Raw genomic sequence first — 14277 nt, forward strand, 5'->3', positions numbered from 1 at the left:
AACGGTAGAGTATGAGTGCCTGTCACATACTGGGCCACATGCGGCCATGAAAAAAGAGGGAGATTCACACACAACTAAGCCAATTAACAAATCACTTCTGTAAAAATGGAGTCACGTGGCTCTCAGGATCCATATGGGAATGGCGTAGCTTCAGTGTGGCTCTCGGACTTCAGGTGGCCGGCCTGTAATGTCAGTCATCTATGTGAATGTACGTACAGTACTGTATATGACGGACAGAGAGGTAGAAGGGAGAAACTGAGCCTACTGTACGTCACCCACACAATTCTTATGAAAATTAAAGTTAACTATTTCAAAATGGTGTGGTGGACTGGCAGTGTATATAAAGACATTTTCGCACTGATCGGTCAGGCAGTTTGCACATTTGCTCCAGACAGACAGACCAACCCTCAGAAGGCTAGACTCTTCCAGAAAAAACTGAATAAGGACAGAACTTAAACTAACAGTGGCATATGTAATTACTACAGTCAGCAGTCTATGTGGGCGAATCAGTGGAAAAGTGTCACCGCAATGATATGTATGGTGCAACAACACAAGCCAAACGTCAACCAAATAGAAAATGGGTATCGCAGAGAGAATTTCAACAACTTTCAAGAAAAATAGGTGATAAATGACAAGCTTTCTACTAGCCATGATGCTGTGTTCGCACTAGCGGTGGCAAAGCAACAGGCTTTGTGGGGGGTCACGACGACATTGAGCTTAGCTTCAACTTTTCCAAGTGCTCCAATGACGCAGTGAAGCATCAATCAATGTTTATGTTTCACCATTTACACTCACCATCTCTCTCCATACAATTCCTTCAACATTCTGTGTAGGAAGGAAACAAATTATTGCTGTCAACCAGTTCCCTGTGCTGACGGTATAGATGACCAACGCTTGGACTTCAGGTGTCAATCGTAGCCAATCAGGATGTAATATGAGAAATCAATTGATCACATGACTATAGAGATAGTGTATACCAATTTGCGTGATGTACTGTATGGATAAAATGTGTACGAGTAATGTAATGAAATGTGTTTAGCAAAAATTGGCCTCATGGGGGCGCTATAACAGGCCGTCATTTGCATCTAGGGAGTGTGTGTGCAGAGTTTGGTATCGGCTGGGCCAATGGCACCGGAGATTAGCTGTACACGGACGGACGGACAAACTGACGGAATGCAAAACATACTCTCCCCATGCTTTTGGCCTGGTGGAGACAAAATATACATATACACGAGTCACAACCATATATTTGTACATGTCAAAAGAATAAAACACAAAATAGATTGTGAACTTATTTCCATTGTGGTCCTTTGAGTTAGCTGAGTGCCATAACAGTAGAAAGATTCTTAAAGAAACAACCATATTACCCAACTTTCGGTAGAGATCTCATAGAGGCATGCCACAGAAACTGCTCACAGGATCCCCAAACACGTCTCCCAGAAACGGGGTGCGATGGCTGTAACCCAGAGGTGCCCACAATTTGTTGACTTGAGAGCTGAAAATAGTTTAAAAATGTACCTGAGGGGGCTTTGGAATAGCGGCGCTGTTATTAGACCAACACACTTGGAATGGGAAATATAGGGTAAATGGAATTGGTAGGGTTTCTTTTTTGTATATAACTTTGCAATGCTACTGACGTTTGTGCACAACACTCTTGAAAACAAAGTATTGCATTTTGTGTTTGGGCTGACAAGCCCTTTTTTATGTCAATCAATCAAGTCACCTTAATTAAAATAGCAGATGCCAAAAATAGCTTTAAATCATATGTTTTTAGGGGCATCATGTCATGTGATCTACCTGCACACCCTTTGTGATCTACTGGTAGATCGTGATCTACCTTTTGGGCACCCCTGCAGTGTAACCAATGTGAATGCAATCTGTAGTGGATGGTCAAACATAATATTCACAAATGAGGCAAGACAAGAATTCAGACAAAGGTATGAGTGATTTTACTATTATGGAGCCAAAAATGACCTACATGACCTGTCAATGCAATGGAAACCCAGTCTGGCTCATTGAGCAACAGGGATTCACAGTTTGTATACCTGCCCACAGCTACAACTAGGACACACACAGATGTTGCATGTCACATCATCACATGAGGGTCTGTTGATTGATTATGTCAGATAACGAGCTGAAGAAACAGTCACTACCGTCTTAGAACAGTACAAGTCACAGCTGAGCAAACAAGACAAAGGAAATAAATAATCGTGTGAGTTCTCACTAGATAAAGTCCTAACGTTGCTGAACTTCCCTTTTAGGCAAACTCATAGAACACAGTTCATGGAGAAGAATTACTGAAACACTTAAAAGATATATTATAAGGGATATTAAATGTCATAAATCCTCGACACCATTACCAATAAGCCTCATCCATAACCCATGCATTTGCAAATAAGACCAAGATCACATCCAAACAATGGACTCAAATACATTTTGGATAGTCAAAGCCCACAAATTGGGTCGCATGCCCATGACTGGCACAACCAATCCAGTTAACTAATTATATTTATTAAAAAATATAAATAAGAGTAGAACAATAATCTAAAAGTCTTATTGATGCAGTGTATTCTGGCCCCATCTTCTCATTGGCTCTTTCTGCTCAACGTGTCTCCATCTGCATTTCTCTTCAACATTGTCTGGGTTCCTTGGCTAAAGAGGGAATGACGCATACCATGGGAGACAGTCTACAGGCAGGGAGACTCTGACATTAACCACTTAAACCCTATATACGTAGTTAACTGGCATCTAGCAGGGTTCTGTACCCGCTCCTTTTTCCCCTCTACAGTAAGTCTCTTAGCTGGAAAATCTCTACAAGCTTGCATCACATCTCAACGTGACACATTGTGAGCTAGCTGACATGCTATTTTTGCTGCATGTTCACCTTCTGTATTATGAGTGACATGCACACAATATTTGGGACGCTAGGATTCTACTGGTTAAGTATGTTTGTAGGAGACAAAATGTATATTTTTCTTGTGCTGATCTTATTTTTGTTTGGTTTTTCCCACACTTTGTTTTGATGTCTCACTTCCTATTTGATTGATTTACTCCTGCTGTGTGTCTCCTCATTCTCTTTAGTTTGTCAGGTGTGCGTCTCGGGCATTCAGTAAGGGAAGGGGGGTGAGCTAGGCCAAAGATGGTTAATTTAGGAAGACGGTCCATCCCAATTGGAGCCACTAGAGGCGAAATGGTACACAAAATGAATCTCCTGAGTGGGCGAAGAGGGGAAAGAGAAAGGTATTTTCTCATGATTTCTCAAAAAGATTTTTTCATGATTTGGCTCTCTGAAAATAAATAAATACATTTTAGTATCGTGGGAGGATTGTGTGGCTTGTGACGATCGGGTCCAATATTTAGTGACCATGGGGCTAAAGAATGGTTCATAAGCTGTGTCCACTCTTTCATTGGAAATAATAGACTCTCCTGAAGCGGCAGCCAGCTACTTCACACAGATATGGGAAGTAAACTAGAGAAGTGGAGATGGCTGAAGTGTTGTTGTTTGTCTTGGACAAGGCTCAATATTTTTGCCGCTTAGGTTTATGTTTTGCATTCAGTTTCATTCATAACATTTTCTGTACAACATTTTTGGATCTTGTTTTTATTGTGTTAATAAATCACCTTAACAGCAAGACATTGTCTGGTTGGAGTTGGAAGGCGTCACACAGTTCCTGCCGAAGCTCAGCCTCTTAGCACTGCTTTTAAATGCTTTTGAACATTGGGAAGAATTAGTCTACAATGTTAGAGGTCTGTGTTGGGTCGTCTTTCATTCATGAGACACCACTGATAGAAGGTCGTCCCATGGCTACCGTGGCAGGTGTTTTCAGGGCAGGGATTAGCTGATCTGAATAAGTCAAAGGCAGACGAACATGACGGTCATGATCAGCACTTCGATGGTCGGCGAGCGGTGTCTTTGGATGACCGAAGGCCATAATTCCTTGGAATCCTACACTGTAGTGATTCAAACTCATTCCCAAGTTTCCCATTCTTCCCGTTTACAGGTTTACAGCAACTTGTACCCTGGCAATTCATTCTTTCCTCTCTCCTGTGTCACTCACTCTCACTCTTTCTCTCTTTCCCCTCACTCTCTCTGTCCCTCTGTCCTCTGTATTCCTGTCCGTCTGTCCCTCTGACCTTTAGCTCCATTGAGGGGATCAGGGAAAGCCAGTGTCAGTGTGGCATCTTTCTATCTGAGCTGCCGAGCGTTAGGAAAGCTCTCAGGGCAGAACCAAAGACCTGGGTTGCTTTTTGATGCAGGCTGTCGCTGTATAATCGGTTAGCCTCTCTCAGAGGACGGGGCATGACACACGCATGTGTGTGTGTGCGCGCGCACACACACACACACACACACACACACACACACACACACACACACACTGAGAGAGGCAGGCAGCCCCTCATTACCGGGCAGAGCCCCTGTCCCAGAGGACTGGACCCAGCACCTAAAGCAGACCTAATCCTGTATTTGTTCTTGGGGACTGTATCTGTGATTCTCCATTGAATGGAATATTAAGCACCCAGGTCTTTTGTGGAGCGTGTAAGCCATTTGGCTCCACTCATCTATTATTTATCAGGCTGGCAAATATTTTATCAGCCTTAGCCTCTCGCGACCCGCTCTCATGTGGAGCAGAAGAAAAGAGAGGGGGGAGTGGTAGGGGGGTCCTTGATAACAAATTTCTCTTTCATTTTTTCCTTCCTATATGGTCTTCTTGTACTTTTCTCCTTGTCTGTTTGTGAAAGCTGAACCAAGGACGCAGGGGTTTTATTTTTAGTGGGATATCAGAGGGAAATATGTGAGCTATTCCTCTGTAGTTGCCTCCTATAAAAGTTACCTCCTCACCCACACATCACCTCCACTTTGGAGAGGGCATGGGTGAAAAAAAAGAAAAAAGTTTAGATTTGTTTTCTAAATTATTATCTTAGTTTCAGTTAACTGTGCACGCCATCTCAACCTGCAGTACTCCCCCAAGCCAGAGAGAGAGAGAGGGAGAGAGAGAGGCCTTTCAACCTGAGAGTAAATCATGCCAGTTGGGGGCTCACCTTGAGGCCTGGTGGAGATAATTGGAGTAGGTTAGAGAGGTGTTCTGTGCCATTACCTCCTGGTACCACAGAGTGGTTCCTGTCCTTCTCCCAGAGGAGATACCACTGGTCTGTTAGAACACTGCTGGGTTGAGTGCACCACCGACGTGCCTGTGTTTTTGCATGTGTGTGTTTGCAAGTGTAACTGTGTGTGTGTGTGTGTGTGTGTGTGTGTGTGTGTGTGTGCACATTTGTTATTGGTATAGGACTGCACTGCATACATGTAGATGTGCGTGTTCCAGCATAGTCGATGCAGATTTGTGTGTGTACTGTGCACTTTAACTTTATGACTTTTGGAGTCTGGCCATTGACCTCCCTTCATCACTATTTCAGTGCCTTCGTCATCAGCTCAGAACAGAGAGAAGTCCTCGATAAGTACAATAGCCTTTCGCCAAGTGCTACACTTTCACACATTAATATTCATAGCATTGATTTATTTTCAGAATGAAGGGAAGGAGAGAAAAAAAAATACCCACAAACTGTTTGCCAGCAAATTAATCCTGACAGGAGCGTGCCATTGTTGTTTCATTTGAAGACGGCAGGCAGCAGGAAATATGCATATGCAGATATACACGGAGCAAGACACCAATTAAATGTTGATTAAGTCTTAACTATTGTGGGAATGTGTTTTTATGAGAGATTGCAGGGAGACAATAAAAAAAAGATCATTGCTTGAGTTTTTTTTTCTCCAGCCGATGTGAAAAATGAATGCAGTTAAAACAAACACAGGGTGCGGGGCACGTGGACAGTGGGGGCACACACACACACTTTATTTTTTTTTATTTTTTTTTTGGGGGGGGGGGTCATGAGGGACAGGTGGGGGCCCCTCATCTTCTTTCTCATTTTCTGGCAGGGGTGTTTTTTTTTTGTCGCCAAGCGTGGTCGCTTTTGGCCGGTCAATTGTGACATTGTGTGTGTCAGTGAGCCGGGGGTCTCGTGTGTGTGTGTGTGTGTGTGTGTGCGCTTCACACATTGAGTGTGAAGCCGTGGTGGTATAACAGCGGCTGCTGCTCCAGGGTCCCGGCGGTATTGGCCCAGCCCGCAGTCTCTCTTGGCTAACTCATGTTTCATTCTTTGGCAATTTGCCCTAATGAAGTCCCACCGGATCTCCCAGACCTCTGTTCTCTTTCCATATTTAATCATGTTATTTTAATCTGGAGGATGAGCTAACGCCTCTCTTTCTCCTGATGTGTGTGCGTGCGTGCGTGTGCATGCATGTGTGTGCAGCAGGTCATTACATTGCTATGGCTCGGCTGTGTGTATGGAGTGGTTGGGGTTGTCAAAAGAGACGTATACTTTAAGACAATGGGAGACAGTGACTTTTATTTGCTGCACCAGTTTCATCTCAGCCTGACATTGCTCCTTTGAACGCTGATGGCTGATCTTTATGTGATAGTTCTTCATTCTCTGTGTGTGTGTGTGTAAATGAGGTTAATTATTCCTGCTGGTTAGTTCTCTGCTGTAAATGCAATGTACATTGGCATGGTGGGGGGTTTTATTTCCATGTGTATCTTTGTTTTTGCTTGGTGTTTGAACATGAAAACTTTTCTACATTTAAAACTTATAATGATTCTTGTGAGTTTATTTTTAGTTTATTTTTGTGTTGAGTCTAGCCAACAGTAGATTACATATTCTACTTTCCATTTGAAGTATTGGATTAGCAGTGGCAGTAGTAATAGTATTCATGTGGTGACCCACCACTGCCAAATAAGTAGCTATCTTCTTTTGTTTTCTTGCTTTCTTGCTTGCTTGCATGCTTTCTTGCTTTCTTGCTTGCAAGCTCAGCCTCTTTTCACTCTAAACTCTTTCCCTCTCTTTCTCTCTGTACAGTATGCTATCTCTCTTTATGTTATTGCCCTCAGGTTAAAACAGGTTCATGTCCAGAGTCTCATTAATACCTTTCAACCTGTTTCTTCTCGTCTTCTATGGTGGTATGTGTGTGTTCAGCACAACATAACACAACAACGCTATCACACATGTCATTGTGTAATCGTGTAACATCTGATCGGATGCTCAAGACCAACTCCATGTTTGGCAATCATTACTGCAAAGAAATGAAGCAGTTTTGTGTTATTTCAAACTGATATCAAACCTGCATTGTAGGCGGAAGCAGGAACCAGCACGAGGGGCGACGTTTATTATATCTCCTTTCACCATTTTTCTTTTTCAGGAGGTTTACCTACAGTAAGGCCAGCTCACATACTGTAGCTCACGTCTGAAACCCATCACATAATATACAATAGACATACCGGTAATATACAATGGACGTGTGCGTGCTTGTGTGCGGTCGTGTGTGTATGTGTGTTTAACTTTGATCTTGTCCTGTGTGTGTCCTTGCAGTTAACTGCCTGCGTCCACGGTGCAGCCGCCATGCTGTTTCCTATGCACTGGCAACACATCTTCATCCCTGTGCTGCCCCCGCATCTCCTGGACTACTGCTGGTAATACTGGACACACACACACACACACACACACACACACACACACACACACAACACATCTTCATCCCTGGGCTGCCCCCGCATCTTCTGGACTACTGCTGGTAATACAGGACACACACACACGGCTGTACCCGGCTCAGAATTTAATTGGCTCGACTATTCATTTTATATAAAGTATAAAGATTTTGTGACAAAATTGTACATTTGCATTTTGCAATCATTTCAGTGTTCATTTTTTAGACCATGTTACATAGTCAAGTGCAACAGAGCCTTAAAATGAATAAATCCGCTAGGACAACATGACGGCAGACGGTTTATTTTAACAATTTGGATGCCGCCAGCATCTTTCAAAATATAGCAGATTTGGCAGATTTTAGCCCCGCCTTACGTTCCCCCCCGGGAGACATAATGTTCCATTTCTTACCTTGCGCTGGTCACACTAAAGTCTCTCTAGAAGTGTAATATTCCAAACGAGAGGCATGCTGAAGTCAGAAATGATGACAGAACATTGCCCATCTGGTTAAAACCATGGAGAGTTCCCTAGATTAGGAGATACAAGTCATTCTTTCTGAGCCGTAAACAAGGAAGTGGACAGCAGCGCACATGCGCGAAATGAGCACGACTCACCTACCGCTACGAAGGTCCAAAGAGTGGTCTTCCAAAGGGTAACAAGAACACTCGGCGGATTTACTCTTTTTGCCGACTTCTCAAGACAAGTCGGCAAACCGTGGAGAATATTCGGCAGAATCTGAAGAAGAGTCGTCGCGCGGCGAATCTTCTTCAGATTCTGCCGAATATTCTCCACGTTTCGGGGCACTTTCAGCAGCTGCAAGTTTCTGAATGTTAGCTACTGTGCTAACGATGCTAAAGCAACACAACCAAAACAGACGCTAACACTGAGGAGCTAAAGTAAACGTGACGTTGTTGTGATTAAACATGCTTTCCTTTTCTGGCCGATCGATATAATTCAACTAAACTGCGGGAGAAACACAGATGTACAAGCCCAACGTGCCGTGCATTGCGGCGGGTAGATAACTTGTAGATCTGCTACTTCCAGCGCAGGAAGGGCGCATGCTTATGAGTGACGCTCTTTAACTATGCATTCAGCCAGCCAGTGACAGACTCACAAGAGTAACACAGAAGTTGACAGAACACACACGCACTGCAGCAGACGGAATGCACAGGCAGATCCGACAAAACTTTGCACACATCTGTGCTTTGCCTTTCATCCACGCTTCCATAGCCTTTTAAATCTTATTTCCCATCCACGGGCACAAGCAACGTGATATCAGCAGCTTCCACCCGATCTGTGGTGTTGTTGTGTTGACGAGGGAAGCTACTAGCTAGCATGGGAGCTAACGTTAGTTTCATATGTACTTTGCATCCGTTCCCCAACCCCTCACACTCGCTGGTGCGTTACACGGGCAGACACAAAGACGAATGGGAATATCATTTCTATCTATAAGGACAAAGAGCAAAGAGCAAAAATTGCTCTTTTGCAATGTGAAAGAAATGCCACCGAATTCTTAATTATTTTCCTTCTCTATATGGGCACACTTGTGAAAGCTGAATGCTTTTATTTATCTGCTGTCTGATCAGCGTGCATGATCATCATGCAGTAGCTAGATGCGCGCTCCAGTGCCGAGATTTCTTCCCGTTTCTGCGACTCTTCGTCACTTTCCGTCCGAGTTCTCAGACAGAACTCGGACCGGAAAGTGACGAAGAGTCGGCGAAAGGGGAAGAAATCTCGGCAAAGATGAAGAAGAGTCGGCGACCCGAGTTCTCCAGTATTCTTCCAAAGTCCTATTGTAAAGTGTGTACAGTGGTTTTCATGTCGTAAATAGGAAGTTTTGCCAAGTCCGTTGTTTTTTACTTCCACCTAGCGTCAAGATAGCTTCAATAGAAGCTAGCTTCTAAACCTCTAGTCACGTCGAGTCACTTCTATTAAACCTATTGGAAACTTGTATGATAGTTATTAGTACTATTTCTAACTAGTAACTAACTTGATGCCAGTGTGGAATCAACAGGCAACAAAACACACAAAAAATAAACACTGCTTGAATCAAATAATCTCTATTGACTGAAGGGTCTAAGACTGACTACTTACTTGAATCGTCGATTCTCAGGTGACAGACAAACAGCCACAGCTACACATACAGTATGCGCACGCGCGCGCACACACACACACACACACACACACACACACACACTCACACTCACACTCACACACAGGTGTAGTGTTAAGTATGCTACACTACACTTACACAGCTTATACATTACTGTGGATGTGTGCACACAAATGTTCTCGTGTTGCTCGCGAGTTCTCCCACCAGCTCTTCTGGTGGTTCTCACGATTTCTCACGCGCTCCTCCACCTCCCTCTCCTGTGTGGCCGCTCTATGTAATGAACAGGCCCGATCGCCTCCCTCTCCTGTGTGGCCGCTCCATGTAATGAACAGGCCCGATCACCTTCCTCCATATTTCATTGTGGTGCAGCAAACCAAAGCTCTCCTCGTCTCAGCCCTCTCAGGGGTTCATTACCATCCATCCAACGCAAATCCACCAAATCTGAATGGACATGATTGAAGCCGAAGGGAGCGCGGGAGCGACGGCTCGTCTACAAATCCACACGCACCGTGCCCGACTTCAAATGCTCGCCATATTTAAGAAAATAAAGGAAAAATCAAAACAAAACGGCAAATAGACTAAATGTGATTTACAGAAATGGGATGATAGAGTGCACACAAAACAAATGGTCCGGCTTTGTGTTGATTCTGTGCTGACGGCTAATACAGTATCTTACTGTGAAGGGATACATCTGCCTTAACTACATGAACACTAGTCCCTATTCTGGGCATGTCAGAATAGTTGAACATTCTGCAAAAACACATGGACCTTTGGCAATAATAGCCGATCTGCAAGCTCACAGCGCATTGTGACGCGTTTGTAGATCGGCTATTTTCAGCAAAGCGATTTGGTTTAGAGGAAAAAAAGATTGGGACAAATGATAGAGCCCTGTGGGACGGGTTTAAGTGGTTAAGTAGCCGTTCATCACTGTCAATACAATGTGATTTTCAACACGCTGTGAAGACTCATCGCTATCTTATTCGATCAGGGGGGGGTGTCCTACATTAGGTAGCGCAATTAGATTTAGACGTGCGTGTGTGTGTGTGTGTGTGTGTGCGTGCGTGTGTGTGTGTGTATACACGTGTTTCTCTTGGTGCCACAGAGGATCATATAAAAGGCAGAGGTCGATGTGGGGTACAGTCAGTGCAGAGACGCAGCAGCTACAGGCCTGCTGGTTGTTTCACTGCAGAGAGCTAACGCGATTACGCCTTCATGATTGTGAAAGCGGCTTCTCATACGGTACATGCGTAGCGGGCGGCCAGATTGCTCGTGTCGCTGCTTCACAGCTGCCTGTTTATCAGTGCCTCCTTTCTTTGGATCTGAGCAGATACAGGGCTTGAAGGACATGCCAGTGTGTTGTTGTCCTGCTGGTTTTACACATTCTGTTAAAGGTCCGCTGACATGCCCCGAAATTAATATGGGTGGTACAGCACATCACGTGGTCTGACTGAAAACAGTTTGAAACAGTTTGAAACGGGGCTACGGCGCTAGCAACAAGTGGCTATAGGTCAGGCTAGCGTTTTTGACGGTACATTTAGCGTCATATTGGCTATAAATGTAATTGAAAAAAATTATTTTTTCGCCAGAAATGCTTAGTTTGAATGCAATTGAGGTTGGCGTGCGGTTTTTTAGGGGAACTGCAGCACAAGCGCAAATTTTGGACTGGAGTCCCATGTTCCCCCGGTCGCCAACACCCCTGTCTGCCCGCTCTGAGACCTCTCAGCCCCGCAGCGCGACAGTCGCGACTACGGCCGGTCTGCTGTTGTCTGGCCGCTGTGAGAGCAGCGCGACTACTGTTCTTTTCCCCTCTCAGCCGCAGGCTGACATGTACACCCTCGCTCTCACTCTGTAATACCGTAGTTAGTTACCACAACATTGTTCAAGTGAACTATAGTGTGTTTATGTTTGTATTCATTGTAATAATAAATATCGCTATGCCGAGGCATAGTCTTGCGGACGAGATCATGAGCCTCTACGGGGGACTGGGCATGTGTGTACACACACAGCATAGCAACTTATGCTACTATTTTGGTGTCACATTTAGCTTGAATACTGGGTGAAAGTCTCATTCAAAAAATTAATTTTTCGCAACATTGTTCAGGTGAACTGTGTGTTTATGCTTGTTCATTGTAATAATCAATATCGCTATGATTATTTTATTTATCGCCGCGTCGCTCCGCATGACAACATACAGTCTAGCCCGTCTACGCACACACACACACACACACACACACACACACACACGCAATGGCACGGAATCTGCCTCGGGCGTCTGTAGCTCTCTTCCCCGCTGTCATGCACTATAGCCGTGTGTGTGTGTGCGTACACACATGCCCAGTTCAATGCGGGGACCTGACCAGAGACTATACGTCCGTCCGTCCGTCCGTCCGTGTGTGTGCAGCCTGCATCTGAGACGGGCTAGACTGTATGTTGTCATGCGGAGCGACGCGGCGATAAATAAAATAATCATAGCGATATTGATTATTACAATGAACAAGCATAAACACACAGTTCACCTGAACAATGTTGCGAAAAATTAATTTTTTGAATGAGACTTTCACCCAGTATTCAAGCTAAATGTGACACCAAAATAGTAGCATAAGTTGCTATGCTACCACGGCCACCAAGCCCGGCGAGCCCGCATAGAAGTCGTTGGGGAAAGCTTTCGCCAGTCTGACGTCAGAATCATGATAGCATTGTTTGATAGCAGTTATTAGCTCCCGAGGGGCGTGTCAGTTCTCCTTTAAAAAACTATGAAACACAAGATCACATGATATGATGGAGATGAGATAAACGTACAGACGACATATAAGGTAACATGTGCATCTTTGCTAAAATCACTGTGGAAAGTGGAATAATAATAATTAAAACACATGCACACACAAACATGCATAATAGTAAATTTGATTATTCCTATAGAGCCCATGGATTCCCTGAAATTCCAAGTGGTTCTACACTTACATTGCCTCAGCATTCAATACATTAACTGTTAAATAATGACTGACAATTATTATTAGTAGCAGTAATAATATAGGTAATAGTAGTAGTGCTACTACAGTAGTAGTTGGTGTTTACAATTCAGGATATATTTTTTGCACTTGGTATACAGTTGGTATACGCCTTCATGAAATGTCTTAAAGGTTCAGAATAAATGGCAAAATCATGTCCTACACAGTGACATAATCAGTGTTAATTCATCCATTAACACTGATCATTTCACTGTGTGTAACAAGCGGTCCTGTAGGGACTTTATTCTGTTTGCTACAGTCTTTTAAGTCTTCATCGCGGATAGACGGGATCACAGCCTCCATGTTACTGGCCTGCTTCCACTCACCAGTTGATCTAATGGTGTTTTCAGTCTTTAAAGTTGGACCCAGCAGGCGTTCCATGCCATATTGCGACTGGCTTAGAGGAGGGAGCAACATATGGACCATATATGCTTTTCAGCCTATGTGTGTAGCTCATTGCACAGCATGCCTACTGTTAGACCGGGAACAAAGAAAAAAACAATTGTATAATGTAACTGTTGCAAAAATAACAATGCTCATTACAGGATGTTTTACCTTTTAATTAATATGCTCCAATATTCCTTGTGGTTCTTTTTGTTTTTATTCATTTGGGAGTGTAAATTGTGACATGTCGGGCTAGGCTACTAAACGACTTGTTATTAAGGAGATGATTTAACTGAATTTAGTCCTCATTAGTGATATTGCTAATGGCTTGGCTTTCATCTCTTCCTCCACAGTGCCCCCATGCCATACTTGGTAGGAGTTCATCTGAGTCTACTCGAGGTATGTTAGATCTCTCTCTCTGTGTGTGTGTGTGTGTGTGTGTGTGTGTGTGTGTGTGTGTGTGTGTGTGTGTGTGTGTGTGTGTGTGTGTGTGTGTGTGTGTGTGTGTGTGTGTGTGTGTGTGTGTGTGTGTGTGTGTGTGTGTGTGTGTGTGTGTGTGTGTGTGTGTGTGTGTGTGTGTGTGTGTGTGTGTGTGTGTGTGTGTGTGTGTGTGTGTGTGTGTGTGTGTGTGTGTGTGTGTGTGTGTGTGTGTGTGTGTGTGTGTGTGTGTGTGTGTGTGTGTGTGTGCGTGCGTGCGTGCGCGTGTGCGTCTAATTTTATTTTGTCTAATTATATGTTTCTTTGTGTGGGTGAACATTTTCCTTCAAATATAACCAACTCTACATAGGCACAAATGTTGGTTTATTTTGGTCTCTAGATTAACTTCAAATTTGATAAAATATTCACGGATAATTTGCAGTAGGTGTCCGGGGAGAAAGATAAGTAGGGAGAGTAGAGAAAGTATTTTGAGTTTGGGTTCCGTCGATGTACATTAAAAACGTGAATATTGCTTCCTCCATGTTCAGACACATGTGATCCGCTATCTTCCTGTCCAGTAAAACGCTGCTCCGGAATCCAGTCGGAAGCAATGGGAGTTTTAACGAAGCCATATTTCACGTGCCAGCACTCTGAACCAAATGTAAAATAATATGGACAGAATGGTTTCCCCCCCCCCCCCCCCCACCCCCTCTTCCTTCTGTGCATTCTTTACCAGCAGGATAAAAGAAGGAAAAGGCATTTGCAAACAAAGAGCCTCTCTGCTTCATTGTTGAAAGCCAGTGTGTTGGTTGGGGGTGTAGA

At 43.9% G+C, this 14277-nt stretch overlaps 1 protein-coding gene across 5 annotated transcripts in view; it reads left to right on the plus strand.

The window, feature by feature from the left end:
* dennd1b (DENN/MADD domain containing 1B) overlaps window positions 1-14277 on the plus strand; it is a 135499-nt gene that overhangs the window by 75205 nt on the left and 46017 nt on the right. For all 5 annotated transcript variants that reach the window (XM_080770932.1, XM_080770935.1, XM_080770933.1 and 2 more), the window contains 2 exons: window positions 7420-7520; window positions 13392-13437. In XM_080770932.1, coding sequence (XP_080627058.1) covers window positions 7420-7520; window positions 13392-13437 — 147 coding nt within the window. The remainder of the gene's footprint in view (window positions 1-7419; window positions 7521-13391; window positions 13438-14277) is intronic.

This window comes from Protomyctophum bolini (genome assembly GCF_963924005.1).
Source record: "Protomyctophum bolini genome assembly, chromosome: 8".
In the NCBI taxonomy this organism is placed as follows: domain Eukaryota; kingdom Metazoa; phylum Chordata; class Actinopteri; order Myctophiformes; family Myctophidae; genus Protomyctophum; species Protomyctophum bolini.